The sequence below is a fragment of the Barbus barbus genome (genome assembly GCF_936440315.1).
Source record: "Barbus barbus genome assembly, chromosome: 5".
Lineage (NCBI taxonomy): Eukaryota > Metazoa > Chordata > Actinopteri > Cypriniformes > Cyprinidae > Barbus > Barbus barbus.
In genome coordinates this window covers 2,801,707-2,825,642 of record NC_136733.1, presented here as the reverse complement: position 1 = coordinate 2,825,642, position 23,936 = coordinate 2,801,707, and the positions used below count along the sequence as shown (strand labels likewise).

Below are 23,936 nucleotides of genomic sequence, written 5' to 3'. Positions count from 1 at the left end.
TTCTTAAACTGATCACAAAGACGATCTGTGACTGTCACTAACCTGTCATTATAGTTTTTAGCTGGTATTTCCCTTCTAGACAACGCAGTGCATGTTTTTTCACGCCCCAATTTGTGGCATAAAGCTTATCATTGAATAGCTGGGTGAAAATAAATGACTTTTGCATTCGGTTTCCTCCATGTTTGGAAGTGCCTCTCACGCACGCGGCAGAGACAGGAAGTCCCTGTGGCTGCGGTCGTGTAGGTGGTGATATCTCTTTTGAATCGCTCTGAGGTCCTGCAGTCGAGTTTTCCTCTCCAGCATCACACACGCTCAGACATCTGAGACATGTGGAGGCAGCACGGACATCCAGAACCAGCTTCAGATGAGCGTTCCCACGCTGCGGAGGAGACCGAGACTCTGGCCCCCATCCACCATCCACAAATTACACAGCTCTATGTCCAGATATGAAGTCATCCCAGATCAAGTGTGCAGAAGGGAAAGGCAGATTTTATTAATATGCTCAAAGACAAAAATGGACTATATTTTTAGGAATCTGGCAGAGTGTCTTGGAGAAATAAAAAATAACTTTATGATTCAACAATAAGGATATTGATGAGCGATGGTCCCCATAGTCCTGGAAGATGTAGTGGCAATAAATGTAGTTCAAAAACTGCTGCAAACTTTAATCTGGCATATGTTCAGTTTGTGCATTTTATATATTAGCTATCAATATTATTTAACAGGTAAGTCACTCTGCCCCACACATAATGCTTAATCAGTTTGTTGAAAAACCATCCAATGGCTTTCAAGCCCTTAAAAAAAGGCATTTAATTATTTTTTTACATACGTGCTTATTCATTTTTATTTTTAGTTTGAATTGACAGCTGTGCTCAATCCACTATCACTTTAAAGATTAATGGCTGCAGTTAAACACTGCATGAAGAGAAATGTTCTTGTCATTTAATGCTTTTTACTGTATTTACTAAGTACTTATTTCTGTGCTCGTTTTAATTTCTGTGAACCTTTCTTTTTACACGTTTAATGTAATGCATTCAAATCACGGTTATAGTTAACTAAAACTATAAAAAAATACATACTTGAAATAAATTAAACCTTAAATAAAGTAAATAAAACATACTTATACGTATAAGTATTTCTTTATTTCTGTCAGGACCACTATCATCAAAGATGATTGACAATAAGCATACAGTTTGGATTGGCGGAATGGTTCTGTTCTGGGCAAGAACTCCCTGCGCATCCATGCAGCCTAGCATTGATGAGAGCAGGGAGAGCAGCGACCCCCCAGGGTAAACAGAACAGAACCAATGAAAGTATTGCAGATATCGTTAAAGTTCAGTAATTTTATATATACATTTTAGAATAGGTCTTATTCAAAAGAGAATCAGAAGGCTGGATCCTGACTGACAGAGGAGGAGTTGGGGATGGAGGAGGGTTATTAGCTATTGAGCAATGTGAAAACTGCTGATAATACAGAAGGACCTTATATATGGATGCTTAGATAAGTGTTGTATTCCTATAGGCAGATGGGGATCAGCTGAGAGTCAGCTGATGCGAGCTTGACCAACGTGACCTGCTTTAGTTTAACTTAATGTACTAAAATTACTAAGACTAAAACATTAAATATTATAATGAAAAATAAAATTTTTACTGGAATTAAAATAAAAACCGAAATCAAAAATAAAAACTAATTCAAAATATGAATAATTACCACAATTGTTTCTAAAAATGATGGTGCTTTGAATGGGTTCCCTGAAATGTTTCTGCATTTTCTATTTATTCTTGCAATTATAGCGACATTTTTCTTTCTTTCTGTTTTTTATTAAATGTTTTGTGTGTTTGCTTTTTCAGAGACAGCAGCACTTTGTCCAGACTCACCAGGCAGGCCTTCTTGCCAAGACAAGCATCCATTAGTGCAGAAACATGGGTTCAGCAGGCCTGACATTCAGCTGTTTGGTTTTGGCAACCCTGATGACCCTAAATCAAGCTGGCCTGGTAAAGAAGATGATCAGACACAGAAGGGAAGCTCTGACGATTCCCGGCATACACAATGTAACCCTTCCGACCTCTTCCCAACCGGTCGTTTTTAACCACGTCTACAACATCAAAGTTCCCGGTAGCTCTTTATGCTCGGTGGATCTGGACTCTCCCGCTGGTTCAGATCTTGAACAGAAGGATGCGCCATCTGGCTCAGAAGTAACAGACCAGACACTGGACAGCAGTAATCAGATCGTCTTCACCCACCGCATCAACATCCCCAAGCAGGCATGTGGCTGTACGGAGGGACTGCCGGACCTGAAGGAGCTCCTGAATCGGCTGGAGATGTTGGAGGGTGAGGTGTCGATGCTCAGAGAACAATGCGCCACAGAAACCACCTGCTGCAGCGCTCAGGCCACAGGTACGTGTTCGCTTTCCACACACTTTGAGATTCAAATCTTTATTGAGGGTGGAAGGTTTCACAATGTTACAGGCAGTCAAATTTTAAAGGTCTTTCAATGTTAAATTAATTCAGGTTTAATATGCAGAGACAAAGAAATGCTTATGTTGATTTCTTCACAAAGTGTAAACACCATTAAAACAATTATCTTTTTGCGCATTATGATTGCAATAAAGCCCAATTCGTAGCATAAGTTGAAGGAGGGGCTGACCAATGTGAGAGGTAGTGAAGTGTTTCGAAAAACCTGTCAAATAAACCTGTAAAAAAAAAAACCTGTAAATAGTCATTATTTTTTTATTCAGTTTGGTAATGCTAATGGTACATAAATTGTATCTCCTGATTGTGTAGGTGCTATAGGAATGAAGCCCTACTGCAGCGGCCGTGGAAACTACAGCACGGACACCTGTGGCTGCATCTGTGAGCCCGGATGGAAGGGCCCCAACTGCACCGTCCCCGACTGTCCCGGAGACTGCAGTGACCAGGGCCGCTGTGTTAACGGAAAGTGCGAGTGTTTCGATGGCTTCACGGGTGAGGACTGCAGCGTGGAGACCTGTCCGGTTGACTGCAGTGAGAACGGCCATTGCGTTAATGGAGTGTGCGTTTGCAATGAAGGCTTCTCTGGAGACGATTGTACAGAGACGGATTGCCTCAACAACTGTTTGGGACGCGGCCGCTGCGTTGATAGTGAGTGTGTCTGCGATGAACCCTGGACTGGATTTGATTGCTCCGAGCTCATCTGTCCTCATGACTGCTACGACCGCGGACGATGCGACAACGGGACTTGTTATTGCGATAAAGGCTTCACCGGAGAGGACTGTGGCACGATCGCTTGTCCAAACGACTGCTCGGGACGAGGTTTCTGCATCGACGGCCGTTGCATTTGCACTGCTGGCTACTCCGGCGAGGATTGTTCCAGCTTGACCTGTCCAAATGATTGCAACCAAAGAGGGCGCTGTTTCAATGGTGTTTGCATTTGTGAAACAGGTTACTTCGGAGAGGACTGCGGGAAGCTCTCCTGTCCGAATAACTGCAACGGTAGAGGGCGCTGCATCAATGGGAGCTGCGAATGCGATGTCGGATTCCAAGGCCACGACTGTTCGGAGTTTAGCTGCCCCAATGATTGCAACAACCGTGGGCGCTGCTTTAACGGCCAGTGCGTTTGCGATGAGGGATTCGTCGGTGAGGACTGCAGCATCAAAACCTGCCCGTCAGACTGTTACGGCCGAGGCCAGTGCGTGGACGGGAAGTGCGTTTGCTTCGTGGACTTCACCGGCGAAGACTGCAGTGAATTGAGCTGCCCGAGCAACTGCCTGAACCGTGGACGCTGCGTCGCAGGACAGTGTGTTTGCGATGAAGGCTTCACCGGAGAGGACTGCAGTCAGAAGAAGTGTCCGAACGACTGTCTCGGCCATGGACGCTGCGTGGAGGGACAGTGTGTTTGCCAGGAGGGTTTTGAGGGCCTGGATTGCTCTGTCCCCACCTGTCCTGGAAACTGCAATAACCGTGGGCGCTGCATCAATGGGAAATGTGTGTGCGACGAGGGATTTGGTGGAGATGCCTGTGGAGAAAGAAGCTGTCCGAATGACTGTAATGGTGCGGGGCAATGTGTGGACGGCCACTGCGTCTGCGATGAAGGCCACATTGGCGAGGATTGCTCAGAAGGTAATTGTAGTCATTTATATACAATACTATATAGTTTACTTACTTACTTTACTTTTGTCATTTAGCAGACGCTTTTGTCCAAAGTGACTTACAAATAAGAAAAAGTAACTAAAACTAAAAGTTACAACTCTATAAATACTATATACCCACATATTTAAGAAAATAAAGAAATTAAATAAAATTGACACATGCATATAACAACATTTCAATAATAAACATATAAATGAAAAAAACTAAAATAAAAAGCGATACTTCTATCCCTTGGTGGAGTCGCACGGTAGAGTTGATGGTCTTTACACTCTTCGGTCTTCACACTAAGAGGGCTTCACACGACGACTGCCGCGACCGCTGCCGCGGTATAATAACCTTTTTTATATCAATCCAACAAATCACCATTTCAATTCAGCTGGACCCACTTTCCTGTTTATCAACTAAAAATGGCCAAGCAAGTGCACACACTGACAAGATACGCGATACAGTACGAGACCAAACGCGATTTCAGCAAGGCTCAACACAGTAAACAAAATAAGCGTTTCCTAGCAATGGCAAATGCGCTAAACACTGAGACAAGTAAATACACTTACGAGCTGATTTTAAACTTCCGCTGATAGACTGCTTCTCTTAAAGACTATTTCATTACACTGCCTTCTGCTGGCGCTTGAACCCACTTTCCTGTTTATCAACTAAAAATGGCCAAGCAAGTGCACACACACTATATATACTATTATTCATATACTGTGTATTAATATTTTGAATTTGTTTATATTTTCATATTTTCCTATTTTAGTTTTTTATAATTTTGAGTAATTTTAGTACGTTTTAGTCATTTTCTTTTTTTTTCTTTTTTTTTTTTTGGATTTAAAAATAAAAATATGTTGCCAGTGTTTTTTTATCATTTTATTCATTTTTATTTCAAGTTTACTTGTTATTTTCTGGGTTTTTATAGTTAACTAAAATTAAAATTAAAACAAAGATTTTTTTTATATATATAATTTAATGTTAACTGGCATAAACGTTAACTGGATTAAAATAAGATATAAAAATATTGTTTAATTTTAATTTAATTGTAAATTAATTTTAATTTAAATGTAATTTAGTTTAACCTGATGTACTAAAATAACTAAAACTAAAAAAAAAAAATACTGTATTTAAAAAAAAACACTACTAAAAATGACAAATACACACAACAAAATTACTAAACCTTTACCTAAAATTCAAATGAAAATGGAAAATGTGTATGAAAATTTCAAAATATTAAAACTATCTCAGTGATACTAAAATAACATGAATGTTGGGGTAATGCGTTATAAGTTAAAAGGATAGTGCACCCAAAAATGAGAATTCTGTCTGTTACTCACCCTCATGTCGTTCCAAACTCGCAAGACCTTCATTCATCTTCGGAACACAAATTAAGATATTTTCTATGTATTCCATGAGCTCCCTGACACTCCCAGAGACAGCAAGGATCCTTACACGACCAAGGTCCAGAAACATAGCAAGGATGACGGAACAATAATCCATATGACATCAGGGTTTCAACCATAATTTTTTACGAAGATACGAGAATACTCAGATACGTTGTTTGCGTTCAGATCATAGCGCAAACAACGTAGACAACGTATCCGTGTGATGCAGCTGACACAGAATAGCGTACGTTGTTTATGTTCAGTGGATACTCTCCAAAATGGTGCCAGGTTGACGCGGAGGAGACAAATTTTTGAATAAAGTCGTTATTTTTTGTTTTCTTTTGCGCACAAAAAGTATTCTCGTTTTGATGTCACATGGATTATTTTGCCGATCTCCTTGCTATGTTTCTGGACCTTGATCATGTAAGGATCCTTGCTGTCTATGGGAGGGTCAGAGAGCTCACAGGATGCATCAAAAATATCTTAATTTGTGTTCCGAAGATGAACAGAGGTCTTACGGGTTTAGAACTAGGGGTGTAAATTGGATGGTTCGTCACGATAAGATACGATATCGATTCTCACACCCAGCGATACGATATTTGCCGATACTCAAAAAATTCTACAATACGATTACAATTCGATTTGATACAGGAGTATATTGATCGATATATCGATATTATGATATTATATACCTATTTTAAACAACCATCTACATTTTTATTAACAAATGCAACCAAAATATATAACATAAATCTAAAAATGCTACTAATGCGGCTGTCTGTGTGCGTGCGCGCTTCAGATGTGTGTGCAGAAAACTTCTCACACAGAGCTAGACTGTTTCGCAAATAATCCTGAGCGTCATTTATGCTCGCCTTGTGCCTTCGGGCAGTCCTTATATCGAGCCCTGATACATGAGTTTGAACGAGAATGCATGCGTTGGCGGTAATGCATAGACGGACATTATGTGAAAATGTGGACAGTGCCAAAATAAAGGTGCGTTTTTATACTACAGATATCGATATTTTACTCATGGCATCGATGCATCGTATCGTCAGACATCGTATCGATATATATCGATCCATATTGATGAATCGTTACACCCCTATTTAGAACGACATGAGGGTGAGTAATTAATGACAGAATCTTCATTTTTGGGTGAACTAACCCTTTAATGAGGTATATAATCAGATTACAAGTAACTAGTAATGTGACAAATTACTTTTAAATTTATAACAAAATATTTGAGTAACTTTTTAAAATAAGTAATGCAAGTTACTTTGTTTTCCCATGTATTCGCTGACAGCTCTCCTGTCCCCAAGTTGAGAGAAATGGTTTCGGTTATTTATGTAACCCTCGTTCCCTGATGGAGGGAACGGAAACGTTATGTCGTGACGACATTAGGGGATTCACTAATGTCGCCACGACATAACTCGTAGTGACCGACAGATAGGGAAGGGAAATTCCTTCAGCCTCAGGCTTATTAATTTCATTTTTGGTGTAAAAGCGCCTTTACAGCTGCCAAAAATATAACTTTTGAGATTTTTGTTGAAAAAAATACACAAGCAAGCCCAACCCAGGTGACAAAAAGTAACGCAAAAGTAACATAATGCATTACTTCCCATGAAAAGTAACTAAGTAACACAATTAGTTACTTTTTCATGGTGTAACATAATATTGTAATGCATTACTTTAAAAGTAACTTTCCTCAACACTGGTTATTTTAGTACTTGAAGTTAAACGACATGAAAATAAAAACTCTTGTTTTCGCAAATAATGAGTAAAATGGGTTTATTTTTTATATTTAATTTTATTTCAGTTAATGTTTATTTTATTTAAAGTAACAATATATTTTATGGTTTTAACAATAATAACCCTGCAAAGCATTAGTTCTTAGTACGTAATGCAAATACTTTTTTTCAAATGTTAGCCAGATGATTGGCATTTCTTTGCTTTTATGGTGGTAAATTAAAAGGATAGTTCAGGCAGAAATAATCTTCTGTTGCCCTCATTCCAAACCTTTCTTCCAAGGATTTATTAAATGAAATGTTATGCAGAATGTTAACACTTTTCCATACAACTCAGGGTTGCCAGGCATCAAAAGACTCAAAAAAGCACAATGAACGCAGCCTATAAGACTCACAAATGACTTACTGATGATATACAGTACACTACTGTTCAAAAGCTTGGTCAGTTAATTAAATGAAAGAAATTCATACAAATCAGCTTAGAATGATTTCTGAAGGATCATGTGACACTGATGACTGGAGTAATGATGCTGAAAATTCAGCTTTGCATTACAGGAATAAATTACATCTGAAAATATATTCAAATAGAAAACAGTCATTTTAAATTGTAACTGTTTTTACTGTATTTCTGATTAAATAAATGCAGCCTCTGCGAGCATGAAAGACATCTTTCAAAAACATTAAAAATCTACTACATAAACACTATTTTATATCCATCTTTTTGCACAGAAAAGTACTGAACATGCTAATTTTTTGTACTTTGACAGTAAACTGACACCATATGTGTGCCTGTGAAATCCATTAGCTTTATATAGAAGACCATTAGTGGTGAAGCTCGATGCAGACAACAATTAAACTCATGTCAAAAGGTCCAAAAACTTCCATTAATAAGAAACCAAAGTTAATTTATTCAGTTTAGCTTGATTCTAACCTCTCAGCAGTTTGATTTGGATGTTTCCCAGTCACCACAGTGGAGACACGAACAATTTTCCTACTACTTGGCACCAAAGACCGTTCGCTCTCTCAACATCTGTGGCGTAAATTACCCTTAATATCTTTCCCAGTCTCACCACCGGAAGACCTGACTGTCACGGATGTGACCACGGAGAAGGTGAACCTTACATGGAAGAACGAGATGCTGGTGACGGAGTATTTGGTTACATACATCCCGACGTCACCAGGCGGCCTGCAGCTGGACTTCAGCGTGCCTGGAGATCGTACGTCTGCTACAGTCTCTGAGCTGGAGCCAGGAATCGAGTATCTCATCAATGTTTATGCTGTCCTCAACAACAAGAAGAGCGTTCCTGTCAGTGCCAGAGTAGCCACATGTATGTTCGCATGTCCTGATCAACCTTACACAAATACACACATATGCAATCACTAGATAAAACTGCTGAAAAGTATAATTGCATTTCAACTCCTGTCACTCGAGATGTGGTCTCTTGTAGTTATGCCATTTTCATAATTAGTCTAGACTGTCTAGAACCATCTTGCATGAACTACTAAGCTACACCGCTCCGTCTTAAGGCCTTGTTTATAAACCTATTAAATGTTTTATTTTAAGAAAAATCTGTAACACAGACAATAATTGCATATGCAAATCTGTCCAAACAGCATTAAAAACTAGTCCACCAAGCCACTACACATTTGCACATGTGCTCTCATATTGAGACATCGACTATTGCTAATAAACTTTAGTGAATATCATGATACACTGTGCTCTTTCCCTGCAGATCTACCGCAGCCCGAGGGCCTGAAGTTTAAATCCATCAGTGATACATCTGTGGAGGTTTTGTGGGACCAGCTGAACTTTCCATTCGATGACTGGGAGCTCATCTTCCGTAACACGGTTAGTTTCACGGGAGACAATGTTGAAGGCTCGTATCTAGGCACAAATTGAGAGAATTCAGATGCATCTGCACATTAGCTATGACATTACATACACATCACGTTGCAAAAAAATGGATTTAAAACAGAATGTGAATGTGATTTTGAATGGGGTTGTTAAAATCTGATTTTATCACCCAATAATCTAGCCTATGAGACATTAATACATTCTTAATGAGTTTTTGTCTTCTCCATTGCAAAACAGTCAAAGATAATTTCACCTGAAAGGCAAAACTGTGTAAGACAAATTTGTCAATTTATTTTCATGTTTTTCATTTGTTTAAAGGGTAAATATGAACCTATCATTTTATTTAAAGAATGTTGCTTTTTTCCTCTCTCTTTTTTTTTTTTGTTGTTTTTATTTAATTAATTAATTGTATAATTATTGCTTTATCAGAATTATATTTTTTTATTTATGTATTTATTTAGCCACAAAATATACTATATTATATTAATAATATACAATATAATTAATACAATAATCAAATAAAAAAAATGATTGAAGAAATAAACATTTATATTTAGGAAACATCTTAGGTTACGTATGTAACCCCAGTTCCTCGAGGGAACGAGACGTTGCATCCGAGAACGCTAGGGGAACGCCTTCAGCATGACCGTGCTCTGATACAAGTGTAATCTGCCCAAAGGATAGGCACGACGTCACAGGCGGGTGACGTAATGACCAAGAAGCATAAAAACACGTGCGGTGGAACCGGCGTCAGTTTCAGGAATGACGCAACCGCTTGCAGGGATGTATGGCTTCGAGACGTGGCGTCTCGTTCCCTCGAGGAACTGGGGTTACGTACGTAACCTAAGACGTTCCTCTTCAGGAGCTCGAGCTGTGTCCGAGAACACTAGGGGAACAAGATACCTATGCCGCCAGACTGGCAAATCCCTGCCCAGTGTGGATGGAGCACAGCTAGGGCGAGAGAAAAAAGGCCACAAGTGGCTAAAGTGGGCGGGGCCTGCGTCCCGAAGGCCAACTTCTGAGAAATGAGTCTTGATCTTCAGGAAAGGGGAGAGCAGAGGACTCGAGGCTATAGCATCCTGTATCCATCATATAGTAAAAGCTCTCTGGCCGGAGGCCTCAGCCTCTGGAGGAAACATGTAACTAGGGGATGTCTACCCACTGATTGGCCGCCAAGAGGGGCGCAGTAGGCCGGTAAAGCCGCCACGTAGACCTTCAGGGTGGAGTGGGTTAACCCTGCGGAGGAACAGGCCTGCACGAACTCCAGAACTGTACCAATCGGGCAGTTGACTGGGTCGAGCTAGCTAATGAAGTGAGACTTCCACTTCAGGGCATTCAGTTTCCTCATGCTCCGGCGAGTGGAGGCCTCTAGAACTCTCTGAGCGAGAGGAGGCCTGACGACACTCGCCGAACGGCCGAACTCTCTGAGCGGAGGCCTCAGCATGACGACTCTCAAAATGGGAGGAGGCCTCTACACTCCACACACTGGACATCTTGTAAGGAGACTCACTTAGAGCCTACTACTCACAGATGTTGTCTGGGCGGAGCTCAGGTGAGCGGAGGCCTCTAGAACTCTCTGAGCGAGAGGAGGCCTGACGACACTCGCTGAAACAGTCGAGCTCTTGGAGCGGAGACCTCTGCATGATGACTCTCTAGATCGAGAGGAGGCCTGCTACACTCCATACGCTAGAGATCTTGCAAGGAGACTCACCTAGAGCCTACCACTCACATAACTGCCCCCGCGGAGCTCTGGCAAGCGGAGGCCTCTAAAACTCTCAGAGCGAGAGGAGGCCTGACGACACTTGCCGAACGGCCGAGCTCTCGGAGCAGAGGCCTCAGTATGACGACTCTCGAATTGAGAGGAGGCCTCTACACTCCACACACTGGACATCTTGTAAGGAGACTGATTCGAGCCTAGTACTCACAGATGCTGTCCGGGCGGAGCTCTGGCGAGCGGAGACCTCTAAAAAAGGAGGCCTGATGACACTCACCGAAACAGCTGAGCTCTTGGAGCGGAGGCCTCAGCAAGACGACTCTCTGAATCGAGAGGAGGCCTGCAACACTCCAGACACTGAGCATTTGTGAGGAGGTACACCTACGACTCACATAGCTGCCCCAGCGGAGCTCTGGCGAGCGGAGGCCTCTAAAACTCTCTGTTGGCGATAGGAGGCCTGACGACACTCACCGATCAGTCGAGCTCTTGGAGCGGAGGCCTCAGCATGACGACTCTCGGATTAAGAGGAGGCCTACTACACTCCGTACAGTGGGCATGCAGGTGGAGATAAGGCGAACCCGTCTCCAACCCTTCCGCCAGATCTAAGTGCGATCCCCGCGATCTCACTTGCCGCCGTGGCTCAGCAGCGACGGGATCAGAACCGCAAGATCCTCGTTCACTACTGGTGAAAGCTCCATCTTCAAAGAGAGCCCTCTGAGAGCAAGCATACGCAGTGACAAACGTTCACAAAGCGGGCAGAACACACACGGACTGTGTGCATCCCCAGCAGTGAAGAACACACAGCCTGTAATGTGATTTGCTCTCGCCCAAGTGCTAGTTCCCTGCACTTAAAGACATTGTGGAGCTTATTTCAAGTGACCGTAAACAAACACTAAATAAGACTTACCTCACAGATCGACAGACACACACAGGGTAGCGGTTGCTGAATGACAAAAGCTGACACTGGTTCCACCGCACGTGTTTTTATGCTTCCTGGCCATTACGTCACCCGCCCGTGACGTCGCGCCCATCCTTTGGACAGATTACACTTGTATCAGAGCACGGTCATGCTGAAGGCGTTCCCTAGCGTTCTCGGACGCAGCTCGAGTTCCTGAAGAGGAATTGTGTTTGCACATAGGAAAAAAGCCTATTTGGGTGGTTCATTTTTATTATTATTTTTAGGGTGTGTTAAGGTGTTGTAATTTTATTACAATTTAAAAAATATATATATATATATTTATTATTATTCTTTTTTTAATTAATTATTTATTTTTATTAATTATTTATTTTAATAATTGTGACCTCATCAGTATTGGATGTGTATTTAGTTATTTTGCTCTTCAGACTGCCAAAATACTGCAAGCATTTGAGACAGAAAATACAACAAAATATATTTTTGGTGCCTTACGAGGCATTGGAATTTAGGTCAATTTCATTAACTTCATAAAAACCATCTTCCCAGGATGTGGAAGCAATTCAGAGCCATATTCATGAAGTGATATAAAGCAAAGTGCGAGAAAAGTGTTGAAATACCCTAGATGCTAAATACTTGAAATGCTTTCATCAGTTTAACAACTGACAATAAAACTAATAGTAAAAATTTATTTCTGTCAACTTTTAGGTCAATAGATTTACAGCGGTAAGGCGTTCACACGCCGGTTTATTCCTAAAGGCGGTTCTTGGTGCCAGGGTAATACGGTCATGCAGCTTGTTTCAGAGCCTCTCTCTCATATTTAAAACAGAGTAATGGATAATTTAATCACTGTTCATTATAATGATGTGAAGGGGCATTTTCTCCATTTGAGTCAGAGCTGCAGGCGGCCATGAGCTCATACGTACACTCATTTAAGGAGCCATTTAAAAAACTATCCTTGAACCATAAAGTCTCCATTAAGACTCACTTTAATGGTGCTCCAGAAATGCCAGATGTTTGAACTTATTGCTCACTTTCAGTGCTGTTGTTTCATGCCACTAGCATTTAGGAAACTAATAAATTTATATGCATGACACGTTTTCTCTGTCAGTAATGGGGGTATAAATATTGACTCTGAAAAATTATTATTGGAGTTTTGTGACTTTTAGTAAATGTCTGTTAGCTTTGAGGTCATCTAGATCAATGGCGCTCAACCTTTTTTGACTCCGAGGAAGGATTTATTTATTTTTCTTTATTTTAATTTCTTCTCAATAAAATATTTCAGAACTTAGCATAGCTACAAAAAAATGAAATGTGTATTCATTATAAGTGTGTCCATGGAGTTTTAAGATTTTATTAATTTAAAAATAGGAGCCTATTTTTAAACCGTTAAGATTTTTCATTATTTTTTTATAAATATAATATTTTGGGTCAGAAATACATCAAATATTTATTTATTCATTAGTCTGTCTTATTTATTTTATTTATTTATTTATTTATTTATTTATTAAAATGTCTCTGAGATGTTTTATAAGTTGACTCCATGGTATTTAAAATAATATTATTATATTTAGTTTATTTATTGTATTTATTATTATATTTTTAAATAAATAAATAAATAAATAAATATTTTAGAACTTAGCATAATTGCAAAAATGTATACTCATTATAAAAGTGCCCATGGGGTTATACATTTTTATTAATTTAAATGACTTTCAGTCTAAAATTCACGTTTTTAAAAAATAAATTAGACTACCTCTTATTTTCAGGTTGTTGAGGGCAGTGAATTAATGCAGGAAATATTTAGATTTCTATATCTGGATATCTAAATATCTAGAAATATCTAGATTAGTTGACTTGGCTTATTTTAATGTTTGTTTTATCTTATTTAAATCATGAAAAATTTGTGAAGAATGAGAAATACATATTTAGAAAATTATGTTTGCATATAAGAATAAAACCCTTTTTTGGACAAAGTTTTTCATTTTATTTTTTATTATTATTACAGGTCCTCTGGTTGCCAACTACTGATCTATACATTCTCTTAAATACATTACAGGTTTTGCAAAAACAATAAATACTAAATAAAGCTAAATGCATGTTTTTCTATCTTCTCAATAACAGAAGGAAGAAAACGGAAAGATAGTGAACAATCTGACACCTTCCCAAACCAACTTTGAGCAACCGGGACTCGGGCCGGGACAGGAATATGAAGTGACTTTGTCGGTCATAAAGAACAACACCAGAGGACCCGGAACAAGCTCGACTGTAGTAACAAGTAATGCACCTTTCCTCTTGTTTATTGTCTGTGTCATGATCCAAGTGAAATTGAAGGCATTGCTTTTGATCCGTCCGGTAATTGACTGGAGCGTTTGGCTTAATCTACATCTGCTAAACGTCTCTAAAGTGTCGGAGGTTGAAGGTGAAACTAGCTCAGCAGTAAAGAATGTGAAGGCCTGCTGTTTGGAAAGGCCAAGAAGAATAGGGGCCATCATTTAACCTCATGAAACATCCCGTGTGGGTCGGCCAACAGGGCTTTAACAATCCAATTCAGTGCTTAACCGTGAGAAATCGGGATGATCCGTGTGTCTAGCTTGACATTTACAGCCTCTACGCACATGAGATCCATGATAACAACCAATAAGGCATTTTTATTTTCTAAAGGCCCTTGATTTCTCACAGTAGTTATCACAGTAATAGTTTCCCCATTTTACTGCCTGTAAAAGTGCTCAGATTTCTAGATTTGGAGATCTCCATCACAAATTTGTGCTTCTCAGTGCATTAAATCTTATTTACCGCATGAAAGAATTCAGTAGGCATTGACTGGCTTGTAAAGACCTAATCAAGTTTATAAGTGGTGTTTGCTAAGTCAAGCATCACTGTGATTTTTGCTCAGATTTAAGAGTTATTCATTTGAGTAAACCCTTAACACTAAATATCAACCTGCAGTGTATGCACATTCACAACACAAGTGTTTCTTAATGGCATTCTAGTGTTTATGAATTTGGAATTTTCTAAACGAAAGACGATATCCCTGAGGTTAGTAATTTGCATAAAGTATCACCAAAGGTCTTTTTAAGGATGATTATTGGTGCTCCATTATTAATATTAGTTCATATTATTATCAATGTTGAAAACAGGTGTGCTTGATATTTTTGTAAAAATCATGATGCATTTTATTCAGGATTCTTATATATTATTTATAGGTTTATTATACTTAGGTCCAATTTTCCTTGTAATTTTGCATTAGGTTCAATTATCTGATTTTAGTCCTAGAAGCTTTCACAGACATTAAATATATTAGAGTTGGCTTTTGTTCAGATGCAGTTTCGGTTTGCAACTTAACTTGCTTTGCTTAAGGAAAAGAAAGAAGTATTTGCGGTGTGGAAACTCATTTTTACATCAGCCTGAGCTCATGTTGTCTAATGAGATTAACACAGATGGATGATTAGATTGATTCTATAGAGATTGATTCTCACCAGAGCTTTTGTATGCAGTTCTATTGCACCCACTGAGTACTCTATTTTATATAAATAAAAAAAACAAGAATAGAAAGCTCGTACAATAATAGCTTAACACTGACAAACTGATGAGCAACATTTGACAAATAAATTTTGACCTTGCAGTCACAGCAGAATCAATTATATATCCTCCTATGACCCAAATGAATACTGTGCCATGTATACTCTTTATTTAAGGTGTCCTTCTTACAGTGTAATTATGCATTTAAGTACTGAGTAATATTAATGAGCTACATGTGCTTACTGTATGGTTAGGGTTTGGCTTACTTGCATGTAATTATGCATAATTTATTGTGGTCTTATAACAGTAAGTGCATGTAACGTGTAACAAGGACACCTAAAAATAAAGTGTTACCCATTATTTTAACTGAATATAATTATCAGCATAACCATACATCACTCCTCTTGCTGCAGGAATCGATTCTCCAGGCCAGATTGATGTTGGCGATGTGACCGACCGCTCTGCAGTGATCTCCTGGTCCAGGCCCGTGGCTGAGGTGGACGGGTTCAGGGTATCGTATGGGCCGAGCACAGATCCGTTAGTCCATCGAGATGTCGACCTCATGGCCACAGACACACAGTACAGCCTGGAAGATCTGAAACCAGACACTGAATACAGAGTGTCTCTCAGTTCAAAGAGGGGCGACGTGACCAGCGAGCCCATCTTTGAGAGTTTCACCACAGGTATGAAGGCTTACAGACTACATATATAGTTTCTCACAAAGATGAACTCAAACCAGTGTTGATGCTGTGATGGTTTTCTGTGTTTCTCAGGTCTGGATGCCCCCACTGACCTCAAAGCTGTTGATCAGACTGACAGCAGCATCACACTGGAATGGAAAAACAGCCGCTCATCCATCGACGGATACCGTATCAAATACGGCCCGATCGCAGGAGGAGCTCATGGTGAAGAAATGTTCCCTAGAAGAGCTGGAGACACGACATGGGCCACGATTACAGGTAAAACCATGCTGCTGGTGTTAAGAATTGTACTTTATTTGCTAGTTGCAATACTTCCTCAGTATTTTTGTCTTGTTTACCAATACAAATATCTTAGCATTATTAAATCAAGATACATTTATTTTTTAAGTAAAATCTCTAAAAACGAAAACAAAGTCGTTTATCAATAAATTATTAAAATGTTAATGCAGCCTCCTTACTGTTTTTCCCAGACACATTCATAATCATAACTTCTGCGGTGTGCTGTGGCAAGCTTTATGCGTGCGCTTAGAGCTTATAGGCTTTGTAGGCAATTAAAGACTCATTATAATCATTTAAATTGTTTATTAATAAATGTGCGATTAGGCGACTAAAGCTTGAACGACTACTAGTCGACCAGAAAAATCTTTAGTCAAGGCCAGCCCTAATATATTTATATCCTGAACATTTCTTTAAAGGGATAGTTTACCCAAAAAGGAAAATTCTGAAAACCATAATAATTTATTCAGTTGTCAGTGCTGTTTATGTTCAGGATAAAGTACGCGCATGCTGAATATGAACAACGCTGATTGTGTTGATTACATTCTGGGGTACTCTCCAACTCAGGGAGGGAAGAATTGCTGAATAAATTGTTATTATGGTTTTCTTTGTGCACAAAAAGTATTCTCGTAGCCTCGTAAAATTACGGTTGAACCCCTGATATCACATGACTATTTTACCGAAGTCCTTGCTACTTTTCTGTGCGTTGATCGTGGTAATATCATTGCTGTCTATGGAGGGTCAGAGAGCTCTCAGATTCCATCAAAAATATCTTAATTTGTGTTCCAAAGATGAATGAAGGTCTTACAGGTTTGGAACGACATGAGGGTGAATAATTAGACAGAATTGTCATTTTTGGGTGAACTATCCCTTTAAGAAGGTGCACTTTGTTCGCTGATGTGCTTGTAATGCATGCCACTAGAAAAAAAATCCTCTGATTTACATTCTATTTAAAGAAACTCACGTAAGTGAAAATATTCACATAGAGGTGTTATAATTCAGAAATATTCCCCTCGTTCCCTGCTTGAAAATGCATCAGTTTAGTGTTTCATCTGCTGGATTAACAGATTTTGTGTGCCGTAGGCCTGAAGCCTGGAACGGAGTACGGCATTGGAGTCACAGCTGTTCAGAGTGAAAGAGAGAGCGAGCCAGCGACCACCAACGCACTGACCGGTGAGATCAACTCTTTTTATGAGCTACACAGACACTAACTGTGCCAAAGTTTGGATCACTGTATTTCTTTTGTTGTTGTTGTTGTTTTAAAGAAGTTAAGAATTTTATTCAGCAGGGATGCATTAAATTGATCAAAAATGACAGTAAATGCATTTATATTATCAAAGTTATAAAATTACCAAAGACTTCTATTTGAAATAAATGTTGTTCCTTTGAACTTTCTGTACATACAATTATTTTCAGTGTTGATAATAATAAGAAATGTTATTTGAGAAGCTGTTCCGCATATTAGAATGATATCTGAATGATCATGTAACACTGAAGACGTAATAAGTTACATTTTAAAATGTATTAAATTATTATTAAATAAATACATATTATTAGTAATAATATTTCACTATATGTTTGATAAAATAAATGCATCCTAGGTGAACACACTGCAAAAAAAATGTTAGATAAATTAAGATACATTTACATATTATAATTTAATAATTTATTTTATTTTATTTTCAGTCTATAAGAATCATCTTTCAAAAATGGTGGTGTGCATCACTCTTACATGCTGTTTTTTGTTTTGTTTTTCTTATGAAGATGCCTACTAAAAGTTAAACTAAAAACAATAATATGAATATAAGTGTATTTTTAAGGAGATAATTTACCCAGATATGTCTTTCTAAACCAGTATGACTTTAAAACTTTTTTGGAGCTTAACAACATCTGACTCACATTCATTATATGAAGCACCACACAAATTATCCTAAAACCTCATCAAAAAGACACACTGGTTTGGAGTGACATGAGAGTGAATAGATGATGACAGACTAGTCTTTATCTCTTCAGTCTTTTTGATTCCGTTCTCTTGAATGCCGACGCCATCACAGTTTCCTGGCATGAATGTGTCTTTTGTGCTGTCATTTTGAACCTCCACCCACACAGATCTGGATCCGCCACGAGACCTGGAAGTACGAGACTCCACCGAAACCACCCTGGAACTGGTCTGGAAGAGGCCCAGGGCCAAGATCTCCACCTACAGGCTAGCATTCGTCTCTGCCGATGGCCGACGGGAAGAAGTCGAGCTGCCTGTTACCGCAACCACCTACACCCTGAGTGGCTTGAGCCCTGGCATGCGCTACACCGTCACCCTCGTGGCAGAACGCGGGCGGAGGAGAAGTGCTCCTGCCACCGTCACCGCTTCCACAGGTGAGCGTAAAGTTGATTTTGTTTGCTTTTGTCCAACATGATAATGCCAATGTTGTTTTCAGGTGTGGACAACAAAGATTGTGTTGTGTAATTGATCATAACTAACTTTTATATTCATTTCTCCCCAAATATCTATTTAAAATCATCAGTTTTAGACCTGAAACATACTCTATGCAAGAATGTGAATACAAACACTTCTATCTGCGTTTGATTTGTATGGCGTTATGCACCAAAATCTGTCTGCACTGCAATGCATGCATGTGTTGCATTCTCAACATGAATGAATTGCACATTGCAAAAAAAAATGTAATTTGTTTTCTCTACTTGGTGAGCAAATTGTCTGAAATCGTCATATTTAGACAGTACATCTTATTTTTAATATACTGTAAGTTTTCAGTGTTTCAGCCACTGTGCATTCACAGGAAATTGCTTATAGCATTTTTAAAAAAGTAGGATAAAATTACAAAACATAATGAAACTGTATTGCCATCACCAGTGCAATGCATAAACACATGTTAAAGCATGTTAAATGAACATGTCCTCACCCTCAGGCCATCCAGGATGTGGATATGTTTGTTTCTTCATCAGAACAGATTTGGAGTAGCATTACGTCCCTCGCTCACCAATGCATTCTCTGCAGTGAATGGGTGCCGTCAGAATGAGAGTCCAAACAGCTGATAAAAACATCGCAATAATCCACACCACTCCAGTCCATCAGTTAACTTCTGGTGAAGTGAAAGCTGCAAATTTGTAAAAAAGAGATCCATCATTAACGTTTTATCTTCAAATCATTGCTTCTAACTAAAATACGAGTTATCTATCATAATATTGGTTTCTCCAGTGAAAAAGGCATCTCATTTGAATCAGGAGACAAATATGCACAGATCAAGCACCATTTACAAGTGGAAACAGTCCAAAATATTTCTAAACAAATATGTTGGTGGATTTTGATGTGAGAGGAAAACGGGGGATGCACTTTTTCACTGGAGGAAGCATATGGGCATTTTGGCCAGAGGTGACGTTTGAATTAAAAATGCCTTGATGGATTTTTTTCTTACAAACATCTAGCTTTTCACTTCACAAGGTGAAGGTGGATTGGAGTTGTGTGGATTACTTGTGGATTATTGTGATGTTTTTATCAGCTGTTTGGACTCTCATTCTGACGGCACCCATTCACTACAGAGGATCCACTGGTGAGCAAGTGATGTAATGCTAAATTACACCAAATCTGTTCCGATGAACAAACAAACTCATCTACATCCTCGATGGCCTGATGGTGAGTAAATCTTCAGCAAATGTTTATTTTTGGGTGAACTATTAGTGGGTTCAACAGATCTGCATTCTTGTAGTGCATTGGTCAAGTATTCACATCTACGTTTGTGTACTTGAGTAAAGTATGTTTCTGGTCTTAATTTATGACACTGTGTCCAAACCAGCTGCAACACCATAAAGGATTGAAGCTCTTTTATGTCAATCTGAGTTTCTGGAAAGCCCCACCCACAATACAATCTCATTGGTCAAAATTCTGTATATAAACATCAAGTACGTCCCAATTAGCTGTAATTGTGTGGATTTTCATTTTCAGCAAGCTTAATGTGTTGCACCTGGTAAGGGAACAGTGTGAGGCTTTTTGCTGATAAACCAAGCAAACCATCTAGAAGATGATATTCAATCATAATTGGTCTTGAATTAAGGGATTTGCACGAGGTATCATATCATGTCATCGTGTCATATGTTGTTTTTTTTCTTGTAGCATCTTTTACTTTTTATCTAGCAAACACATTTCCTGAGCTCGGTTCAGCCAAAGGCACCGATGACAATGTCATTAGCTTTGTGTCTCTCGACAACTCAGAGATCCCATTCTCTGGGAGCGGATACGAGGATCCCACTGGCACCTTGACTGTGTCTAATGTCACATCTGAAGGATTTGAACTTGCGTGGGAGTCAAATAAGCACATTGGCTATGATAGTTACACTGTAGAACTTAAAGATTTCTCAGGGAAATGGAAGGAGGAGGTTCATCTCCATGGGGAGGTGAACAACACTAAAATCCGTGGCCTAAAGGCTTCCACGGAGTACCAAGTAAGGCTTTATGGAATATCCAATAACCAAAGATCATCACTACTAGAAGCAGTTGCAGTTACAGGTATAATCTTTATTTTGGGTTTCAAGTTATCTCTTAGCACCATTACAACTTTAAGAAATGTATAAAGTTTTATTTTGTGAAACTCATAGGTTTAAGAATGGAATGACACAAGTTTTGCATGACATACAATATGCAACTGCTCCCATTTGTCATATGGTAGAGCACAAAGACGTGCATGATGGTGCAACAGGATGTGTATTTGGGCTGGGTGATACAACAAAAACATATTTTGTATACTTTTCAGACTTTTTATGGTATACAATGTATTTTTACAATATTTAATTTGTACTTTTTGTTTTGTTTTTCAATAAGAGGAGCCATAATTTTAACAATTATTTCATCCAATTCAATTTGTTTAATGCAAGAGATCTTGTTTATTCATTTATTTTTAATAAATGAACACAAGGAAGAATGGCATTAAACATTTCGAAATGTACCAGTGCATTGAAAGAAACAGTAATATTTTAATTTAATTTATATTTATTTAAAATTATATGTATTTATTAAAATATGTAATTGATTTTTATTTTATTTTTTTACATATATTTCATAAAAAATGTCATGCAGGAACTTCCATGACTTCCCTGAGACAAAGATTGATTGATTGATTGAAATTGATATTTAAATAAAATTTTTAATTTTTAACCAAACATATTAATGCCTAAAAATAACACATATATAGCCTACTGTATAAAAATGCCATGCAGAGGCATCCTTGACTTCCATAAGTCAGAGGTTCAGGCATTGAACTTTAATGCTTTTTTACTAATGAGATATTCATATTTTACTTTTTTTTCTCAGTATTTTACATTTTTGCTTAATGTGAATATATTGTGAATATTTCGCATATCACCCAGTCCAGTGCATATAGCTGCTCATTGGCTCAGACAAGGAGATCAACGATCCACAAATTTTTGCAGTGGTTAAAATTATTAATCCTCATAACAAACTAAACCGTGTGGTAAAAAATGCATGAAAGGCTGATGAGCACAGAATATTGTTTGTGACTTGTTAAAACTTTTAAAATCGACTTCATGCATGTCCTTTCCTCAAAACATCTTGAGGTCTGCATGGATTATCCATCAGCCTGAAGCATCCCATGTACTTCCACTCAAGAGGACTACTTGGAAACTTCAGCAATTAATGGCTCATGGTCATTAATGTCAGATGTTTTCAGATACATGCATGTAGATTGAAATAAGCGGTAACATCATTTGCATGTGAATTTGCTTACATCAAGAAACTGAGGGGTGAATTCACTAAGAAATGTTTCTTTAAATACTCACTTCACAGTGCGATTGGATTTCGTATATTCCTTAAAATCGTATCACGATGCATAAATTTTTACTGGTCCTGAAATTGGCTTAATTTGCTTTTTGTTTTTTCTCTCTTTGAATTTTGGCGTGCAATATGACAAATGCCAGTGTTGTTTTAATATCGGTGAAATACTATTAGCCTAGTTTTTATTTTACATTTTAAATTAGTTTTTATTTTGGTATGTTATTTTTTTATTTTAATTTTCGTCAAAGTTATAGTAATTCGTTGTGTGTTTGTCATTTTTATTAGTTACTTTTTTTTTTGTCTATATAGGATATTTTCATTTTTATTTCTAATATATGTGTGTGTGTGTGTGTGTGTGTGTGTGTGTGTGTGTGTGTGTGTGTGTGTGTGTGTGTGTGTGTGTGTGTGTGTGTGTGTGTGTGTGTGTGAATTTTAGTTAATCTTTTTTTTTTTTTTTACATTATTTAAAGCAACAGATTTTTTAATTTTTTTTTTAATGGTTTTAGTTTTGGTTTTAGTAATAACCCTGACAGACATGAGGAAATACACAAGTTAAAGTGCTGTTTAGTGAATTCACCCCTCATGGCACTACTGTTAGAGTATAATTAACCATCATAATATTTAAAAACAATTATAAAATGTACTTTTGATATTTCAAAAGGAAAAAAATTGCAGTTATTTATCATGCAAATCAGAAAACCACTTCCCAGGATAAACAGGAGATTAATGGTAGATTAAAATGTATATAGTCATAATTTAATTGTGCAGTTAGTTAATGATTATTACCTCTTGTTTTTACAGGTAAATCTCTGCTAATTTTGTCTTGTCTTTAATCTCTGACCTTAAACACACTGAATACTTTCCTCTATAGCACCAAAGTCTACCTCTCCTGATGTTGTTGCTTTGACCTTCAAAAGTGTTTCAACAACGCTACCAAGCCTCCATAAGGAGGTTCAGCCATCAGTCTCTACCTCCACTCTTTTAGCAGAGGATTTTAAAGCTGAAGCCTCAGGTGATGAACTCGAGGGCCCGAATCAAGGGCCTCCAGGTGACCTAAACGTCACTGATGTGAGCAGGAATAGTTTTAGGCTGTCTTGGTCGGCTCCTGAAAGAGCCTTCGATAGCTTCATCGTTGAGTTGAACTCAACATCAAATAAGTCCAAAGACAGTGTTATTGAAGTGTCTGGAGAAGCCAGGCAGGTCCATGTAGATGGGCTGAACCCTGACACGCTTTATGAGATTACATTGTATGGGATGAAGGAGGGCGAGAAATCCCAACCAGTCAATGTTCACATCAAGACAGGTACATGGACATGAGCTTCAGAAACCACTGTCATCCTTTATCCACCGTAACTCCAATATTCATAATAACACAAATTTCATTCTTTTATTCATTCATTCAAAGTCATTCTTAAAAAGTAAAAGCTATCCCATCATCTTGGGAGCAATTCTGCAGGCGTAAGACGGTTGGTGGAAAAATGGTGTTTTTACACCACAGTGTTTAATGCAAACCCAAGTCCTTTTGACATCACAGTTCGGTTTATTTGGTTAGTCTGAATGACTTTTGGGCCCACACCAAGAAACCACACCTAGTTTGCTTGAAAAATGGTTGTGGGCTTTGGTTTATGTGGACTACCATGACTATAATGAAAGCAGTCCAGTAGAACTGAAACGCTGTTGATAATTCAAGCTTGTCTGCTGTTGCACTTGCAAGTGTCATTTTGTGCAATATTTAGTTGAAAAATTTGGGGTCAATAAATTTTTTAATGCTTTTATTCATTAAATTAGTGTTATTTTACATATACTTTGATATACTGTTATAACTATATACATTGATATACTCTTAATAATTTTGTGATTATCATTTTGAATTTAGATTTTATTTGTATATTTTGTTAATTTTAA

The 23,936-nt window shown here is 38.3% G+C and overlaps 1 protein-coding gene across 1 annotated transcript in view; it reads left to right on the top strand.

The window, feature by feature from the left end:
- Positions 1-1,923: 1,923 nt before the first annotated feature.
- Positions 1,924-23,936, top strand: part of LOC306869811 (tenascin-like) — a gene marked incomplete at its 5' end in the record, with an annotated part of 44,183 nt that continues 22,170 nt past the window's right edge. The window contains 11 exons of the mRNA XM_079416728.1: positions 1,924-2,398; positions 2,786-4,099; positions 8,315-8,578; positions 8,984-9,099; positions 13,857-14,010; positions 15,668-15,937; positions 16,028-16,213; positions 17,315-17,404; positions 18,341-18,604; positions 20,358-20,750; positions 22,903-23,334. Coding sequence (XP_079272854.1) covers positions 1,924-2,398; positions 2,786-4,099; positions 8,315-8,578; positions 8,984-9,099; positions 13,857-14,010; positions 15,668-15,937; positions 16,028-16,213; positions 17,315-17,404; positions 18,341-18,604; positions 20,358-20,750; positions 22,903-23,334 — 3,958 coding nt within the window. The remainder of the gene's footprint in view (positions 2,399-2,785; positions 4,100-8,314; positions 8,579-8,983; positions 9,100-13,856; positions 14,011-15,667; positions 15,938-16,027; positions 16,214-17,314; positions 17,405-18,340; positions 18,605-20,357; positions 20,751-22,902; positions 23,335-23,936) is intronic.